Consider the following 21,598-nt stretch of genomic DNA (forward strand, 5'->3'; position numbering starts at 1 on the left):
TGAGGTCAAGACTAACCTGGAAGCCCCTAACCAACCACCTCCCTAAGGTTTGGTTTATTTTGAATTTTGCACAAAGCTACACAAGGGTTACCTGCACTTGGTAATCAGAAGCTCTAAGTCTTAATGCCATAAAGAAGAAAGGTGAATCCATTCCAGATTGACAAAGACTGTCAGGCAATAGATACACTTAGTGAGGTCAAGACTAACCTGGAAGCCTAACCAACCACCTCCCTAAGGTTTGGTTTATTTTGAATTTTGCACAAAGCTACACAAGGGTTACCTGCACTTGGTAATCAGAAGCTCTAAGTCTCAATGCCATAAAGAAGAAAGGTGAATCCATTCCACATACAGATTGACAAAGACTGTCAGGCAATAGATACACTTAGTGAGGTCAAGACTAACCTGGAAGCCTAACCAACCACCTCCCTAAGGTTTGGTTTATTTTGAATTTTGCACAAAGCTACACAAGGGTTACCTGCACTTGGTAATCAGAAGCTCTAAGTCTCAATGCCATAAAGAAGAAAGGTGAATCCATTCCACATACAGATTGACAAAGACTGTCAGGCAATAGATACACTTAGTGAGGTCAAGACTAACCTGGAAGCCTAACCAACCACCTCCCTAAGGTTTGGTTTATTTTGAATTTTGCACAAAGCTACACAAGGGTTACCTGCACTTGGTAATCAGAAGCTCTAAGTCTTAATGCCATAAAGAAGAAAGGTGAATCCATTCCAGATTGACAAAGACTGTCAGGCAATATGCACTTAGTGAGGTCAAGACTAACCTGGAAGCCTAACCAACCACCTCCCTAAGGTTTGGTTTTATTTTGAATTTTGCACAAAGCTACACAAGGGTTACCTGCACTTGGTAATCAGAAGCTCTAAGTCTTAATGCCATAAAGAAGAAGGTGAATCCATTCCAGATTGACAAAGACTGTCAGGCAATAGATACACTTAGTGAGGTCAAGACTAACCTGGAAGCCTAACCAACCACCTCCCTAAGGTTTGGTTTATTTTGAATTTTGCACAAAGCTACACAAGGGTTACCTGCACTTGGTAATCAGAAGCTCTAAGTCTTAATGCCATAAAGAAGAAAGGTGAATCCATTCCACAGACTGATTGACAAAGACTGTCAGGCAATAGATACACTTAGTGAGGTCAAGACTAACCTGGGAAGCCTAACCAACCACCTCCCTAAGGTTTGGTTTATTTTGAATTTTGCACAAAGCTACACAAGGGTTACCTGCACTTGGTAATCAGAAGCTCTAAGTCTCAATGCCATAAAGAAGAAAGGTGAATCCATTCCACATACAGATTGACAAAGACTGTCAGGCAATAGATACACTTAGTGAGGTCAAGACTAACCTGGAAGCCTAACCAACCACCTCCCTAAGGTTTGGTTTTATTTTGAATTTTGCACAAAGCTACACAAGGGTTACCTGCACTTGGTAATCAGAAGCTCTAAGTCTCAATGCCATAAAGAAGAAAGGTGAATCCATTCCACATACAGATTGACAAAGACTGTCAGGCAATAGATACACTTAGTGAGGTCAAGACTAACCTGGAAGCCTAACCAACCACCTCCCTAAGGTTTGGTTTATTTTGAATTTTGCACAAAGCTACACAAGGGTTACCTGCACTAGCCATCTAATGTAGCAGTGTAAGACTAGAGGAAAGGCAACTAGTCATCACCACCCACTGCCAACTCTTGGGCTACTCTTTTTTACCAAGGAATAATGGGATTGACTGTTACCTAATAATGCCTCCACAGCTGAAAAAGTGACACTCGTTTGGTGTGATGGAGATTCAAACCTGCAACCCTCAGATTACGAGTTGAGTTCCCTAACCATCTGGCCATGCAGAGCCCTCCCTAAGGAGAAGGGATGTTGCAACAGAGGATGCTTCATTAGATAGGGAAAGCAAATGCCAATCTACCGTAGAAGTAAGTGTAGGCCTTGATGTAAAAGCACTCAGACCTGATTAAAAACAAACAGGACTTTGAACTGAGAGAGTGGCAGACAAGTTGGGATATGAAACAAAGCATTGAGAAATTAACCTTGATCATCCATAGTCTGAGAAGAATCCTTCACCTTAGAATAAATAAAACCATCAATCTTAACAGAGGGACAATCAAAGTTGGTTCATGTATGAAAGATCTTTGACAGCTCTCATAAAACCATTCTTGAGGGGTGGGTCCAGAAAAGTCCAGATGGATGGTTGGACAATAACAAGAAATGGAGGAGTAGGAGAGAAAGGATAACCCCATAAAGCTATTGAGGATGAAAACCTGATGGTTCGTGAAGCATAAAGAGGGCTCTAACAATCTGCCCCAGATTGAAATTACAAAGTCGAAGGGACATTCTCAAAAAATTTGTAATTAAGGAATGATACACTAAGAAGGTCTCTCAGATAAAATTGAGGTATGTGAATTTCTGAAAGAATTGCATCCAAATACAGTATATTCCAGAAACCAAGTTAACTGTTAAATGAACCATATTATAGACTCTGGAACACATTCCCAAAATTGTGTAATTTGGTTAAGAAGAAAATCACATTAATATAACTTGGATTAAAGTTCTACTGGAAATGTGTATAATTTTATATTTCTCAGCATCAGTTGACTAAGGTATGCAAGACAACACTGTATATGGTAGCAAAGGTAAAAAAAATAAATGCAAAAGTCCATAAATCACACCACAAAAACACATCTAATCACAGTAGTGTTGAGGAAAAGAATGATTTGTTGAAACTAGTGTTCATGGGGTTTTCTTGATGTGGAAGTTATCTTCCTGTTGTTGGAGGGATAGTTTAACAATTATTACATCATAGACTAGTTCATCAAATATCAGTACATGCAAGGTTTGGAGATTTGTTCAAGGCTTGTAACATTTACAAAACATCCTTTTGGTTAAATTGTAAGGTAATAGCTTCTTGTTCTGTGGAGAGGTAAGTATTGTTTCTGATTAATATACTATAAGGTTTGTTAAAGACCTACTTAAGGATAAACTGTACCCTAAATGGTTCACTGAAAACCTACTAATTAGAAATGATAAAATACACTACAAGGTTTGTTAAGGTGAACTTACAAACATGATAAAGAACATTTTATATACTTAAAACATACAATCTACCTATGATAAAAAAACAATAAAATATTTAATAAATACTTGCATAAAATCACTTATAGAAAATAATAAGGTTACACCAAGCTTACCTTATTGTATGTATGTAATGACTTTTATCTTACTAAGAGATCTGAGGATTTACCCACTGATTTTGATCAAAACAAAGTATAGGATTTAAAATGAAAACTTGTCTACCAAAAATGGTATAAGATCCATTATAATAATGAACATATACCAAGAATACTATAAACTCATTACCAGACTTACTAAACAGTGTTATAAATCACTGTAAGCTTTAATTAACACTTGTGAATGCTACAACAATGATATAAATTCACTATAAGGTCTAATGGGCACTTGTATACAAGTACTGATAAAAAATACATCCAACGTAGTTTAATTAAAACTTGTAAAACTCACCCATTAGCTCTTAAGAATAGATACAAGGAACAAGATTTACCAAAAACTCAAAAGCCATGAAATAAAATATACATTAAAATATTTAATGAAAACTTACCTACCAATGATTATAGAAGACATATAAATAGGAAGTGGAAGAAAGTGAGACAGAAGGGCCCCCTGGAGACCACATACATTCCATCGGGCCATCTTATCACTACATGAAAGTGACAGAGTTCGTTCTCCTCGACCTGGTTTGGTCCTCAGAACTCCAGTCACATGATAGTCAACTCCTTCTCCTTGGGAATCTTGATAATCTCCAGGTACACACTTTGCTCCTGTTCTTTTAATCCAAATTAAGTACTTTTAATTTATTTTATAATATCATGAAAATCCAGACATCTTAGTTAACACAAATAATCATACATATATACAGTCTCAGAAAGAGTTTCTATACCTTCATAGATACTGGGTTCCTCATAGTTACTTTACAAGTCATTAACATTAGCTGAATCTTAACAAATTTCAATGTTATTATACATTTTTAACTTGTTTTGAATATATGTATTCTTTTAAAAACAAGTGGAGTATGTGCTATTCCTTTATTGTTGACTTTATCACCAAGTCGCAGATGCCTACTTTTATAGGAATCCTTAGCCAAACACACCCATATATCTACATTACCATACATAGTGCTAAAAATAAGTTTGACAAATTTCAATTTTTTTACATAAGAACTTTATATTTTATCTATTTTTCTCCCCATTTTAACATCACATGAACTTAATTAATTTAAACCTTGTAAAAGATATAAAAAATTTAATTCTTTTTTTCCCACACAGTGACTGTAAACTGTAAAAGAAAATTACAATTATATATTCAAATTTGTCTCAGTCTTAAAGCAATTTATAACTGTTTTCATTTAATGCTTTGTTGCCTTTTAACTCCCAAATAGCAATAAGTCACCCAGTGGAAATATGAAGAGTTTAGGACAAACAAAATTTCACTGTGTCTCAGAACAGCTGGTATGGGTATTAAATGGGTAAGCAGAGAACAACATTTCGACCCTCTTGGGTCATCTTCAGGTTAACCTAGGAAGGTCGAAATGTTGTTCTCTGCTTATCAATAAAAGTGTTAATACCCATACCAGCCATTCTGAGATACATTTTTATTTCAAGTGGGTTTCTCATTAAGATACAAAATTTCAAGTTACATAAAATGATGCACAACTGTAACTATATACACTATAAATGTTCCTTTTTTTATTTACGTATTTTTATCTAACTGAAGTTTTTAATTTTTACAATTTAGCTACATTTCTTACAAATTATATATCGATAAAAAAACAATATACATTACAAGTTAAGTATTTCATCACTTACTTCAGGATTGAGGCCTTTTGCTCTTGGAAGCCGCTCTTAGTTATCCATAACTTTTCTCAGTAAGTTGGTTGACCAAAAATTAATTCATATAGCTTTCATATATGTATTTCAAAATACAAACATTAACTCATGCACTAAAATATTACACTCCAAAACTACTATAATTTTTCTGGCTTTCTAACTGACCTATGAAAAAAAAACGATTTCAAAAACAGCACTAACTTCAGTCCTACTTCAATAAAATGTGCATGAGAAATAGCACATTTTACCAAAATAAGTTATCATGAAGATATCAAAATTATGGAATAAAGAAAATTACCTTTTGGTTAGTTATAAACATGTACATACCATTAACAAATAAACATGAGTAAATAACATGCAAGTACACAGGTGGAGTGGGTGTGTTTGGCTGCACTGCACATTTTTGTGATGTAAAACAATAATGATTATACAGTTATAGTACACTTGCTTATTGTATTTAAGGTTTCTAACTCTTCTGACAAAGCATTAGCATTTTCTGGCTTGAAACAGTCATATAAAATGGCTTCTGTTGATGCTTTTTAACTAAAAGCCTGTAAACTTCTATAAAAAGCCATGAGTACAAAACTGTGAAACTTTCAGTTACAACTTATAAAAGGTCCTTTGTTGTCTTTTAATGTTGTGTTGCATTTTCAATATAAATAATAAAAAATGTCAACAACTAAACCTATATTAGACACAATTTGTTCTGAATTAAAACAAAATGACTCAATATTTACAAATAACTCACCTGTGGATATCAAATATATCCTGACCAGTAACAACCTTCTTGGGACAGCCCTCCTGAGTGTCTGAATGGTGTAGAGTGGAAGTGTCTAATACACGACAGTCAACACCTGTCAGATTTGCTTTATTAACATCTGTAGTATCCAACACAGTTGTCTGGCTTGCCTGACCATCATTTAGTAAGGCCAAGTTAGTAGTCTCATGATCACTCAAATGATCTATTTTCTCAGTTTGGACTGCTTCATTAATAGGACTGCATGAAGTTGAAACTGTTTTATTACGTTTGTTTGTTTCAGGAGGACTTTCATATGAGTTTTTACGTTTTAACCCGTGTTGTGATCTTACCTGATCACAAAAGTCATGCATTTTGGGAAAGATTGAGGCATCTCCACCTGAAACAATTACATAATCAAAAATGAATGACCATGTAAAATAAAAGCATGCTTATTGTTTGAGAGCACGAAGAAAGTAAATAAAAAATGCAATTTAATTAAAACTGCAATTTGTTGACTTCCTGGTCAATTTCTAGTTTCATACAAAATATTACACAACTGATAATTACTAGAAACCAGCATCCATGTTTTTATCTGTTCAATCATTTATGTGTGACAATCACAAAGAAACAAAAAAACTATGACATCCATACATTTTCATTAAATCATAGCTGATGAAAGTACTTAATTACATTAAAACAGAATAAATAACTACATGCTTAAGAGCACCAGCTCCTCTACAACATTCAATATGTGATTCTAGTTATTTGTTATGTAGAGGCAAGTAACATTTCTAAAGTTACCATTTTCTTTAACCTAAAAATGTATTTCATATAATCAATCACCCATCCTTTATATACAATATCTCCCTATCCCTATCAACTTTTAGTGCATCTCTTTTGCCTCATCAAGAAAGACCCTTTTTTCAAATGTTAGTGCTCATGGGGATTACTGTGCTTGAAGGTTATTCCTTCCTCCTAATGATGATTACAATAAAGAATGGTGCACATTAATACACATATAGAGAGATGGAAGCTTCTTTCAAGGCTTGTAGCAGTCACAAAAGTCTTCATGGCCAATGGCACAAAGTAATAGCTATTTCTTGTGCAGAAGGATGAATAATGTTCCTGAAATATTGCTACAAGGTGTTATTTCACTGAAGTTTAATAATACAATAATATCCGTTGGAAGCAAAATTATTATTCAGTTTTATCAGACACTTATAATACCAATCATATTTAGTCTAATTTATAATCAGCTTTACATTTCAATATTAACTATCACATGTACTTCTTAATATCAAAAACAAAATACTAATCTTTCTTACATGGAGTATGGCTGATAAAGAAATGAACTTTCATCCCCGGCTTTACTTGGCATATGCCCTCATGCTCTGTGGGTTCCAAGAGTTCAGAAGTTTTTCCAGTAAATACTTCATGAAGTTGATGGTATAGGTATCTAACAAAAGAGCCCTTAAAGATGTAATTTATATAATTCTGTTCAAAAATCAATAATTATACAGTCTTCTTCACATAAGTTTCATTCAAAAAACACATTGACATGAAACAGAAATGATTTCTTACCTCATTTTTGTTTATTAGTTGTTGTTCACATTCTTATTCTTAAAATCACAAATTACTTTTAATCAGTACCTGTTGTACTTTTAAAAGTTCTGAAATTATAAATGCATTTCAATTAATGTTTTTGTTTAACTCTAACATGGCTTGACATTACCTGGGTGTTTGCTATTTTACTCTTGTACTGAAGTTATGAACACTGAATTAAGTGTACTCTTGTCTTCAAGATGGTATAATATAATTGGGTAGATTCTTTTGTTATAAAGTCCAGTTAACTTAATGATAATATAATAATTTTACTTCTTCAACTCCAAGTTATTCAAGTTAGCTTAACTAATATTTGCTAACATGCCTAAGCCTGAGGTAAATACTAATAAATATAGCAATCTCACTAACTTGCTAATTTTCTTGCTTTATATAACATATGGTTTTTTTTTTAATATTTTGTTGAAACACAAATATGGTACTGAAATACTAACTCAATCAAATTATATTACTACAGGCTCAATAAAAAATGATCACCTACTCTAGCTTAATTTAATATTTTATACTATTCAAACTGTTTCAAATTTTTTTTAAAACTTTGAGACATTAAGTCAAACATCTCATTACATAAAACCCCCCTCTTACCTTATTTAAAACAGACTAAAACACTGCTCCTCATTGGCTTATGAAATCCTTTAAACAGTTCTATTTCACAATTAAAATAATGGTACCTAAACTTCCATAGTTAACAATGTTTATATTTTCATAAATGCACACATTACAATAATCAAAGCATTAATTTTGTGAAACAAAGCACAATCAAAGTACTGACAAATGAAACAAAACTTTCTTGTTACCAGGGATTTAACATGGGGTAGAATGTTAAGGAACCAGCTTGTGGCTCCACACCTGCTGATACTTTGGAAGTAGTCTTGAGGAACTTCAGGCTCTTCAACATGATGAAATTAACTAGTTGTCTTGCCAATACACCTCCAAAGATAACCACAGTGGATGACCTTTGGTTCAAACCATTTGTCCTACAACCTACATCACTGATTCTTCTGAATACAGCAAGAGTCTTTTCCAGCATCTGTATAACTCTGGAGATTGTCCTTTCTTACAATGTTGATAAATCATGTCACAACAATGAAATACTGTCATATAATTATTTGTAAAATACTGGCTTTTCATCTTATCACTAACTAATTTGAATCCTTCTTAGATAAAGTAATGAATGTGTTTGGTGTGTTTTTTTAAATTTCACTTCATACCCTGGATAGTACAAAGGTCCAAATTTGCTATCTTCCAATCATCAGTTATATTGGTGTATTGCCTATAGCTTCATATACTCATGTTTGATGAATATGAATGGAAGTTCTTGATCACATATTTTCTTAGTTCACCCACATAAATAGTTAGCTGACTTAAAACTACATTGTTGCATCTCTCCACTATTCCAACATAAAAAGGAATGAAAGCTGGTGTCTTGATCATTTTATTTCAAGTGTTTGACAAATTCTCTAAAACAAGGATGATTCAAAGTTACTTCCTTGATATAAGCAAGGTTCCATAGGCATCCCAAAACTTGAAACAAATTCACTGACAAGCTTCCTCGCTAGTTATTAGATCTTAGTTAAAATAGCATATGTCTCAACCATCTGGTGAAATAATCCACTATCACTAAGATACATTTATTACTACTGCTGTAGTACATTGACAGCAAACCTCTTTCAATTTTTTTTATGTTGTTGTAATTCTTGTTATTTCTTTCAAGAATAATTTTACATACAGCACAATTTACATGATTTATGCCAATCCCTAAGAAATTTTAAACATCCAATCCAGTAAAAACATTTACTCATCTTCTTCAGTGTTTTACTAACTCCTACATATCTATCTGTTAAAGGGATGTGGAATGCTTTTGGTTTCAGTAATTGTGGAAGTACCAACAGAAATAATAATTTCTGCCTAATGCTATTTTCCATTTTCAACATAATAAACCTTCTTATAAGTGTAACATATCCCACTCTGCCTATTAAATCTTTGACTGTGGACTGTATTTTGCCATTTCTGCCATGAGGGTTATTCCACAGCCTTTCTGACCCACTAAATAATTTAACACTGATATCCTTTGCCTAAGCCTTTGACTGTAAAACCACATTAGTTTTTCCTCATCTGTGGACATCTCACCTTGTGTTCTGCTCTGTTCCACTTTAGATCAGTCATGTTATACTTCTTTCTTCTCACACTGTTTACATTCTTTGGTTATACAAGGTTATCAAAATAATAAATCAGCATTTCCATGATCCTGTTTAAGGCAATGCACAGTAATGAAGTAGTACTCATGAACTTTACAGAGTTATCATGCTATGCGACTTTCTGGATTGTGGAAATTCATCAGTCACTTCAATGCTGCTTGATCTATAAAACTTTTGTCCTTACAGATTGTGATTGAAGTAAGTAAAAACTCTTTAGATATTTCAAAATTGGATTTTTCCTTTCTACAAACTTTGTTGCTTTGATATACTAGATGATTACATGTCTCTTCTTCTGCTATACTAGAAATAACTTGAAATCTGTATTATGAGTAAGCCTTCATGAGTTCAGTATGATATTACACAAACAGTAGCTTATTTATTCTTCAGTTTGATGAATTGCTGTTTACAATCAGCAGTCTACAGAAACTTGTCTGGTTTTTCTGTTAGGTAGGATAAATGATGTCAGAAAATAATTTAAAAAAATAATGATAGTAGAAATATAAGAGACCATCTTGCCTTACAAAAGTATCATTGTTATTTTTTTACATTTTCTATATTTTCTTTGATCCTGTTATGATCCTTCTGAACTTCACTGATGTTTTTCTGTAAATTTTAAGTTTTTTTCAATTTTCTCATTAAAATCCTTCTGTACTTCACTGCTGCCCTTCTTCACTAGTCTTGTTGTTATCTTTCTGTAAATCTTCATGGCATTTTCATATTCAATCCGCACATTTTCTATGGCTTCTTCAGATTTGTCTTTGATTTAATTCCTCAGTAAATCTTATGTCTCTTTCTACTAAGTTTTCTTTTATTCTTAATCCAATTTTAATTTTCTGCCTCTTACTTCTTTATTTTCTTTCCATTGTTTCTTCATCTTCAGAAATGTTTTATCTTAATTCAAGCACATTTTAATATCTTAAAGTTTTGATTTTATTTTCAATACAATAACACCACCCCTGGCATCAATATTTTAATAGTATGATTTTTGAGTAGATTCATTTGGATTATTTGGTGAAAAGAATGCAAAATCTTGTCCACTTAATGGTAACAAAAATACTTCATTTCTTTAATCAAAAGCTCTACAAGTTAATTAACTTATGTTCATTGATAGGCTTAAATTTACAATAAATGCTCATGCAATATTATATAACTTGATAATTCTCTTCCTACATAAATATTATGGCATATTTTTTATTATTTTATCAAAAACCAAACTCAATAATCACACTACCTAACTACCTACCTCACTAACAAATAAACAAATAACACCCCATCACTTCAGACTCAAAGTAACTTCCTAATACACTCAATAATAACTTATTATCCACATGAGCCTAATATGTATTTTTTATACAGCTTAAACTGTTATTAAACAGTGAAGAAAATTTCATATGTTAGCCACACACACATCACATAATGTAAAAACTTCCCTTGGCCAAACAACAATATGAATGTCTAAGTTAAAAGGCATCAGCATTTTACCACTCACTGTTGGAATTTTTGGAAGGTAAATTTAAGGAAAAATAGAAATTATATTCCTAAATTTAAAACACAGATATTATAGATTAACTGTGATATAATTTTTTTGTCATAACAAAACAGTGGTAACTACTTTGAAATTCATCTAGTGCTCTACTCTGATATGGGAAAATTAAACTTGTATAAGTAACAATGCTAGTGTAAGCACTAGATATTACATGTGTTTCCTACTTTTAGTTTTACTTCCTGAGTAAGTGATAATATAAACATTCCTGTATCAGAAGCACATTACAAAATGTAACAGCAATGTAAGTATCACAAGTCTAAAACAAAATAACCCAACATTCTTAAAAAAGGCAAAGAGAATTTTAGAATTTTTATTGTAGTTCTTTTAAAACATGACATTTGTATCAGGGTAATTCTTTTGTTCAAAATTTTAAAAACTTGATAATTCACACTTCAATAAGATTTAAATTTTACAGAAAACATTTTTTTCACACATTCTAACTGCTTGTTTACACTACATTTGTGACCTTACATTTACGTGTATAAATTAGTGAAGTTTTCACTTGAAGTGAAAATAAGACATTAGCACACCTAATTCACTGCTATGAGAAACTCAGTAAATCTCCAGTTTCTCTTAAACCAGATCATACAAAACAATTGTGCTTACAGTTTACATCAATACAATTCGAGATTTTCAAAATCACAAAACTAACTAAGATGGATTTTTTATTTGTGATCAACAGCTAATAATTAAAATGAGGGCAAGAAAATTGTTTCTATTTCATTGTTAATGTTTTATACAACGCATAATACCATTTTACATAAAAGTAATATGAAAATATTTTTACTCAATTTTATTTACATGTTTAAACACCTTGTAAACATCAGGCAAAGTGCAAGGTAAATATCAAGTTTAATGATTTTACATTTTATGTGCAATATGAAAAGAAATATCCACAGTACTCAAAGAAGCATCATATACACTAACCATATGAATAATAACTTTGTAAAAATAGTTTCTACACCACAAATATATTAGGAAATTTTATTTTTTTTAATCTGTAATGGCTCTTGTTTTCTACCACAAACAGAATAACAATCCTCAGAAAACAACATTAGTTTACATTCTCAGGACAAAGCTCTAATAATGCAGTCTCACTTAAGTTCAGCACGATGACATTATATTTTAATCATAGTTATTTTCTTGATGTCATGACAACATCTGATTTGTTATGAAGTCAAGAGAAAGAATTTCACTATATTAAAATCCTTCTCTTCTGTATATATATATTAAATGTATGTTCATTATAACACTTTCTCACATGTCTTCTATTTTAATATTTGTTAAATTTTTAATGAATTCATCATATTTTTTATAGCTGTGCGACATGTGTCAATTTTATCACATGATCTTATTCTTGGTATGTAAACTGAATGTTTTCAAAACAAAACCACTAACACTTTCATAGTTATTTTTCGAAGTTTTAAAAAATTATCTAACATCAGCCTGAGATTATGAAACACACCTATTTCTCTCTCTAAAACAGCTTTTTCTTTTTTAAACCCAAACAAGTCTGTAGACTTATAATGTTAAAAATGGGTTTTGATACTTGTGGTGGATACAGTACAGGTAACCCATTGTGTAGCTTTGTACTTAACAACAAACAAACAAATCTTCTGTTTTGCTTTTACATTTATTGAAACATCTCAAATTATCTGAAGGCTTCCTATAGTTAACATTTTCCTTACCTAAGAATGTATTTCACCTCCTCAAGCTCCCAACTAATCTCCTAATATTGTTTATGAATTGTGCTACTTGCATTAATTATATAATTATGCAGCAAAAGCCCTCCTTAAATAAAAGGGCTACATACCTCCACATGTATTAACTCCCTCTATCTCTACTGAATTGACACCAGTTGTGAGAGGAGGGCACAGTTGTCATGCCATAGAGATCAGTATGTACCCATCTTGTTTCAAGACACTGGCTACAGGAGAAGGACACAGTATAATAGTGCATTAACACCTCATCTCACCTGAACAGACTTTTAGTTGCACAAGGAGGACACAGTATTATAGAATGTGCCTGCTTACATTATAGTGAACAGACTCTGGCTGCAGGAAGAGAGCACAGCATCATTGTGTGTACTCATCTCAGCTCAAATGAATAGATTCGGGGGAAGTCACAAGTGACATGTTATATATCAGGTCACCCCTTAAGTAATGTCCAATTTTAGGTTCAGAAAAAGAGAAAAGATTTCAATTGCTTTTAATGTTATTTAACCAACAATGTATGTTCCATTATTATTAATTACTTTCTGCCAATGATTCACAAACTTCTGAAAGCCACTTCTATAAAATTCTTGGGGTTTGAAGGAAAAGAATGTTGAGAGGGTAGTTATGACATCTTCATGTGTTCCAAGCTCTTTTTCATCAAGATACTTTTGTAAACTTTGGAATAGATGATAAAAAAGATGGGGCAAGGTGTGGAGAATAGGGAAGATGTGAAAGTTTTTCCCTGTCTAGTTCTTCAATCTTTGCAGATGTCATCCTTGCTGTATGGGGCAGTGCATTATCCTGGTGTAACATAGCATATTTATGATTAATCAAAGCAGGTCTCTTTTCTTTCAGTGCAACATTCAAGCACTCTAACTTTGACAATAGAAGTTTGATGTAATCGTTACACTGAGTGGCAGCAACTCAAAGTGGATCACACCAACAATGTCTCACCAAATGCTTAAGAAGACTTTCCTATGGTGGAGGTCCATTTTGGGCTGTGCTTTAGCCAGTTTACCTTCACTGAGCCACTGTATGCAGAGCTTAACATTTTAATAAAATATCAATTTTTTTATCTTCAGTCACTAATCTGTCCAGAAAGTTGAGTTACGTTCATGAGAGTGCAGAGAATGCAAATGTTAACTCTTGCTCTAAGGATGGCTTCTGTCAAATTATGGGAGACCAATTTTCCAAGTTTTCACATCTTTCCAAGCTGTTGCAGATGATTGTGAACTGTTGAATGTATTTAATTCAGCTTCTGTGCTAGTTCTTCAACTGTTACAGTACAATCTTCATCAATATGCAGCAGGCAGCAAGATATCATTAAACTCAACAGGGTGACCTGAACGTGGTACATTGCTCAAACTGTAGTCACCTGATCTGAACTTCTGAAACCACCTTTGACATTTTCTTTCATTGAGATACTCAACACCGTAAACACCTTGAATGTTTCATGTAGTTTCTGCTGCACTATTGCACTTTTTAAACTTATAAAGCAGTATATGCCTAATAAGCTCCTCAGATACATCCATCTTCTAAAGGGTTTATTTGATTAATGATCTGAAAAAGCAGAGTTGGGTTAGTTTCTTTTATTTGTCTCAACATTTTTTACACATTGTACTCCATATTTTAGTCATTAAAGCCTTCTACAAAGACAGAAATGATGATGCACTTTCTGTATTAAATTTTCGAACATTACTTATGGGACGACCTGATATACATATATACACACAGCCATGAGGGATGGCTTACACTACACTAATGAGGGATGGCTTACACTACACTAACAGAGATATACACAGCCATATGAGGGATGGCTTACACTACACTAATGAGGGATGGCTTACACTACACTAACAGAGATATACACACAGCCATATGAGGGATGGCTTACACTACACTAACAGAGTTACCACTGCTCCTCCTCCTTCTGTACTGATACTCAATTGTACATCACCCCAGCAAACAAGCCCAACTGGTGATAGTTCTTCATAGTCTGCCACTCAAGTAGCTAGGGTTGGTAAGTGGCAAGCATCACTGGTGCTCCACTTGAGAAGGAAGGGGTGAAATTTGCAGTGAGTAGACCTGGAGAAAATTTCCAGATTCTCATAGGTCCTTCAATTTGGAAAGGTCTTTTATTAGACACAGGGAATAGGTGACAGCAAAATCTTATTTTGAAAAGTCAGAGAAGAGGTTAAAACATGCCTCTGGTGCTTGCTTTTTCCATGATAGTTTGTGGAATAGGTATAGTCTGGATCAGATAAGAAGAGAAAATTTGCAGATATACCAAATGGTTACCTCAAATAGTCTTGTGGAGTGCACATCTTACAATGAGCATATACAGAACCAGATCAGACACTGTGAGTGCTTTTCATTATCCTGGCTCAATGCAGATTTCAGAAAATAAGTATACTCACAGAGGCACTACTAGCCACCTGGAGGGGTCCTAAGAGCACAAAAGGAGCTCTGAAAGAGAAATAATGTTTATTTTTCTCAAAAACAGTGGGATGATAGAAGAACACTGACCTGCGGAAGATAAAATCCATAGAGAGATAAAGCCTGAAGGTGTAGAGGAGACAAATGTATCAAAAGCATCCACACACCCACCAGGAGGAGCTCATTCTAAAGCTGACAAAGGAGAGATGTAAGAGGAGCAAAAAGGTGGCATATCAAATACAATGAAATAATAGTCTGTGAGCATCTACAATGCAAGCCAATCATGCTAACTTGAGAAAGTAATGGAATAAGGGAAAAAGGGAAGAGATCCATGAATAGGCACAACAAGCAGGTCAGGGGAGCCAATCTGGCTCCACATGATTCAACGGGCAAGAGAAGGAAGGGAAATAGAAAAGGAGCAGTTAAAGACCAAGAAAGAAAAAGACTGGACCTGAGAGAGAAATACCAAAGTGTGGTAAAAGAGGGTATGAAAAACCACAGGAATAATTTCAAATGCATTTCACAACACAGAACCACCAGTCATCATTTTAGTTTGTGTTAATTTAGCTACTTAGAAAGAAACAGGAAAATTTTGATATAAGAAAAAAAATGTTTTCTATATTCATAAAGAAGTATACTAGCCTGGATAATAATATTTTCCTTGACATATAAATAATTGCAACTTAAAAGCCTAATTGTAGTTTACCTAATGAAAAGTCTTCTTACAAGGACTTCAGCATGGCTATCACTAATGGCAGCACCTGGCGGAGAGAATCAAAATATGTAGGATTCAGAAGAAACTATCTGATATCAATTAATCAGTTTTGTTTAATGAAGTAGCAGCCTTTAATCAGCTTTTCTCTCCAAACAATCATTCTGAATACCATATACAGACCTAAAACATATATTAAAACTAGAATTTGTGGAGTTTGCATAACTGTTTTATTATATTTCACATTACCTTGACAACTAAGTTGGGATGGACCAAGACACTTTGACCCTGTGGCAAGGGAAACAACCTTCATGTCATGACCTATTAAAAAAAAAAAAGAGAAAATTTATATATGAGCTAAATATCTTTATTTTGCTGTATATCACTACATGAATAGTGTGTAAATACCTTGAAATTATTGAAAATAAGTTATTTAGTTAGCTAGGATTAAACATAGTTCTGACTACAGTATAGAAGTTGCAGGGAGCTAATTATCTGTACATGTTTAAAAGTTCACAATGGCCACTATTTAGAAGTTACTGGAAGTAGGATCAACTTTTTAGTTGGGTTCAAAATGGTCATGCTACTACTCTATATAAATTATTAGAAGTTTTATCAGCCAGTAGTAAACCAGGCTTTATAAATATCACAATAAAATTTCTGGTAGTAAGAACAGTAGTAACCAAAAATTCAAAACCTGCAGTATCCATTCCTCTATAGACCATCCACTTGTGTCCATCTGGTGATGCAAAATTCAAACAAATATTTACAATATTTTTCATTTCCTACATTTCTATTGTTATTGTAAGACTATTACTTCAGGAATGAAAATTAAAACAAACAATATATCTCATAATAATAATTTCCTTACACTTGTAGCTCTAGTATTCATTTTCTTACTCCTGAAAATGGGAAAAAGGCAGTTGGCAAAATGCTCTTACTAACTCAACCATATAATGTTAATGGACATTACCTTTTGGTAGAAAATCAGAAGAAATCACTATTGCTGACATGTGTGTCCACTCCTTTCCCTTCTGAGGTTTTCCAGTTTTAGGCAAAGATTTGTAACGACTGTAACACAACTTTGCAAGTTTATCTGCAAATGATACATTTTCAGCTGAGTCACTCATAGCTTGCAAGTAACAGACCACCAATCTGTCAACAACAAAATGCCACTACTTAGTTTTCACACATGTATGACCTACAATAATGCTTAACATGAAGGAATTAGAAAATATCTAATGAATTCCTCACTTTCTACTACATATAGATATATATATTTATGCTCTAAGAGACAGAACTTAATTTATCATTGAATTTCTGTGATATGTACATACGTTACATATACTGTAGTTTTAGTTAATGAAAGTCTAGTGTATGAAGAGTTTCCATCTCTATGTTCCATGATATACTGTTTTTCAATGCAAAGTTCTTCTTAATCAGTGATGTCGAAACCCACTTGTTGAGAATTTATATCAGCGGCTCGTTTGGGTCGAAAATATTTTACATAGAAGAGCGAACAACGTTGTTTCTTCTATGTAAAATATTTTCTCGACCCAAACGAGCCGTTTTCGCATATAAAGTTCTCCTTAATGTACGATTATGCTCAAAGTGAAATATTTTAATTAATGCCTAACTTATTTTAAATCATAAGTTGTAGTTTTCAGGAAATCCAGAATGACTCATTGGAATTTGTTTATAAAGCTTCTTAATGATCAAAAAGGTTAAAGATTAATTTGAGGAAAATTAGAGAGCTAAGGTAAGATGAGGGAGTTAGTAAAGTAAGAAAAGAAGCAGAAAATCTTCAAATAAATATTGTTCTTAACAAGATAAAAAAAAAGGGAGGAAACTAATAGGTTTACTAAGATGTGCAATGCAAGAAGGCTAAGAAAGAAGGTTCATATGTGAATGAAACTCAGGTTACTGTTTCAAACAGACTTGAACCTGAAGCTGTAGTTTTGATCTTTCAATAGTGAGGAATTATCTACTGAAAGTTGAAGGTCTGGACAATGGTAAAAATGGAAGATAGAAGGTAGCATAATTGGAGAAAAGAAGGAATAACCTTCTTGAGCTGCCACAGTGTTAGGAAAAAAGGAACTATTAGGATAAAGGATAAAATAGGTTGGATGAAACGATATGGAAAATATAAAGGGTAAATAAATAAAATTGGAGATGCCTGCAAGTCAAAAGGAAAAGGAAATAGGTCTCAAGGAACAAATGAAACAAAGAGTACAAGAAAAGTGGTTCAAATGGAGGGAGAGTCACAGTACAGAGGACCACATTAATGTCCCATTCTGGAAAGGGAGGATGCCTATGAGTTTGAAATGACTGTATGAGCACAGGCAGAATATCCAAACTAAAAACCTCAGGGTGTCTTGAGTAACTGATGGCATGGTAGAGTGTAACTCTATATATGAAAATCAGAGAGATTGAAGACTCACAGCCAAAAAGCCAAGTGAGAAATTCCTCCATCTGAGCCACTGAAAACCTGATAGCAGGAAATCCCTTGTCAACAGATTAAGAGTGGAAGACTTCCCACTTGCTCTGGTAAATTTCCATGGAGGTGAAATGCCTCATAAAGTCAGATCTCATTGCCAAGGACTAGCTGAAATCCATGTATGAAGTTGCAGGACAGAGAGATTGGTATGAAGAGTGGAAAATCAAGTATGAAGCAAAAAGGAAGGAAACAAAATAAAAGAGGCAAGTCTTGAGAAGAATAGATTTTGGAGACTCAGAAACCAGAGTTGTGTTGGTCAATGAGGTGCAATCAGGAGAATCCAGCATGATGTAGTGTGTACTAGAGAAACCACTCAATGAAGCAAATGGATGATATGGTACATATAAAAATATCTGTGAGACCAATCCTGGCTGGAAGCATCAACAGCCAGAGCCTGTGAATGCTGAACGAAGAACCAAAAAGAGGGTTAACTTTGTATTGAGGCCCATAGTAAATACATTCAATTGGGAAGTCTCCCAATGGGGTGGAAAAATGTCTCTGAAAATAACTAAATCTAATGACAACTCCAAGGGAAAGATTAAGTCTGGACATGAAAAAGAAACAAATATCTTTGGACCTAGCACTCCTTTGCTAATTGGTATGAGTGGTCACATTAGTTTTCAAAATGAACCATTACCAGATGATAACCTGTAAAAGAATGGGAAATGATACAACATCTAATGAACAACCAGAAGTTTGAAAGCATTGATATGCAAGACCAGTCTGTCCACAGACCAACAGACCATTGCTTTGTGGTGATCAACTTAAACCCCCTATCTGTGTCAGGAAGTGACTTTGAAAAGATGGACATCAAGGTGTGGAGAAGGCAGTTGTGCACCCACTCCCATATGGGTTTTGTCAAACCACCACAGCAAGTTGATTTTCAGAGAAAGAGAAAGGTTCAATGACAATGATAGCTTAGGTAAAGAAAATGTGGCATTAATACTAATAGGACAAAATAAGAAATCTATATATGTCATCTGTCTTTGGCTGGTGATTCTTAAAGAAAATCTTAAAGGTATGTGTACTAAAATGGGAAAACATACATATGTATGAAGCTCATATTGAGATATGGAGAAACTTGGACAATTTACTACGTTTGCTGTTTCTTATTGAACAAAAGAAAATATGCCTGAAAACTCTCAATTTATTTAGTTTATTATATAGTATCACTTATCCTACCTAAGTTCAATCCTAATTCCTATATATACTAATACAGTAACAGAATGTATCACACTCACATTATTAAGTGGAAATATATAAAACAAGAACACATTCTCGACTTAAAAATACAGCTAGCGATATTTTGCAAATCTATGTTTTATTAGTTTATGCTACAAACTATGGTTCCAATGCGTTCGAACATAATGAAAGCTTTCGTTTTACTTATTTTCAACAATAACTGTCAACGTATTTATTATTAATGCTGGCGCAGATAGCCTAATTGCTTTGTGCCGTAAAACCTCAAATCAACCAAAATATTACATATGACACATGAAACACCAATACTAGATAATACTACTTTTGTGCTTTAGAAAACAAAATAATTATAATAAACAATTACTATTAACATTATTTCCACGATAACAACATAAGAATATTCATATGATTTTAAATTAATCAACACCTCTATATACCTGAAGTTTAAAACATTAAAATTGAAAGCTGAACTCCTTCATCACTAGTGTTTTAGCAGTGTCCCCTAGTGGCTCAGCAATAGGTTTGTGAACTTAACAAGATTAAAATTTGGAGTCTATTTGTGTGGCGTTGCGCTAAAACAAACAAAAAATAAAAGTTTAAAACTTATATAAGTTCTTCACTAAAATAAGAAATATAGATTTGCTTATAAAATTGTCAATTTGATGTTACATAAGCTTAAAGTACGAAGAGTTTCCGTCTCTACATTCCATGATATACCGTTTTTCAGTGTAAAGTCCTCCTTAATATAATAAATTATTTTCTGTTTTGTTTTATTTATGTTACTTATTATTCAATTTACTTATCTTCTTTCAACGTTATTTAATTTGTTATCTTTATTTTCTGTTCTAATTTTTAAATAGCCTGGTATAACCGCGTGGTTAAGGCACACGACTTGTAATCTGAGGATCACGGGTTCGATTCCCCGTTGCATCAAACATGCTTCACCTTTCAACCATTAGAGTATTATAATATGATAGTTAATCTCAGTGGTAAAAAAAATAACCCACAAGTTACCACTGCGAGGTAATGACTACCTCCCATTCCTCTAGTCTTACACTGCTAAAGTAGGGGCGACTAACGCAGATAGCCTTCTTAAAGAAAACTTTTAAATAAAATACATTTTATATTGACTAAGTTTCAAACTGTTTGAAAAACAAGGAGATTGTAACCTGTAATGGAAGATGAAAAGAGTTTTTATTAGCCTTCAAAGAACCATTGTGTGATATGTCATACCCAAAAATAGATCAAGCTTGAGGTCCTTCCAAACTTGCATTGCATGGCGTGTGTGAAGAATGTTTTTTTTATTTGAAAGGTAGTTTTGAGTGTCTAATATTATGTGACACTGTTTCAGATTTTTTTATTCAGTTTTCTAGTTTACAGAAACAAGGAAATTTGATAAAAAATGTGATTTTTTAGTTACAATTATAGTTATTAGAATTGTGAATACTTAGCTTTGTAGGGTACTCCAGTAAACATGTGGTGTCTCCGCATTTATTTGTAGTTGAGATAAAGGAATTTAAAATTTATAGTATGATATTTCATATGATAGTCTTTTACGGAATACAGTTTGCATAAATTTTCAAGCACCTTTACTTATACAGCTTTATTTTTTCCAGTGTCCAAGATTCTTCTGCATCTACTGCAGCCGGGATTTCAAGAAAGTGCTAAACAGCTTTTATTGATGCAGTAAAATCTGATTTGGTGGGATTCAGACAGAAACTCTACGAGATGCTGTTTATAAACTTTCATTAGATGGTATTCCTCCAGCTATTGTCACAGAATTATTGATTGATCATGTTAAATCAGTGAAAGTATTTCAGATGTTTGGGATGAACAGCTTTGTTTGTGTATTTGTAAGGAATATGTTCGTTATACACAATAACATTTAGATCTTACATTCATTGTAACTGTTGAAGATTTGTATAAAGTTTTTGAGACTGTTATTATCTGCTTCTGTACAACTGCCATACAAAAAAAAAAATGTCTAGAGCAAGCGAGACTGATGTGAA

The 21,598-nt window shown here is 33.3% G+C and overlaps 1 protein-coding gene across 1 annotated transcript; it reads right to left on the reverse strand.

The window, feature by feature from the left end:
• Window positions 1–2,129: 2,129 nt before the first annotated feature.
• On the reverse strand, window positions 2,130–20,115 carry LOC143251289 (tRNA-specific adenosine deaminase 1-like). The gene is made up of 8 exons (XM_076502728.1): window positions 20,027–20,115; window positions 16,866–17,047; window positions 16,142–16,213; window positions 15,887–15,941; window positions 6,991–7,121; window positions 5,675–6,062; window positions 3,642–3,866; window positions 2,130–2,286 (listed from the first exon to the last, which is right to left on the reverse strand). The coding sequence occupies exons 2-8, from the start codon at window positions 17,020–17,022 to the stop codon at window positions 2,130–2,132; spliced, it is 1,185 nt and encodes a 394-aa protein (XP_076358843.1). The 5' UTR covers window positions 17,023–17,047; window positions 20,027–20,115.
• Between the last annotated feature and the right edge of the window lie 1,483 nt (window positions 20,116–21,598).

The sequence above is a fragment of the Tachypleus tridentatus genome, chromosome 5 (genome assembly GCF_004210375.1).
Source record: "Tachypleus tridentatus isolate NWPU-2018 chromosome 5, ASM421037v1, whole genome shotgun sequence".
Lineage (NCBI taxonomy): Eukaryota > Metazoa > Arthropoda > Merostomata > Xiphosura > Limulidae > Tachypleus > Tachypleus tridentatus.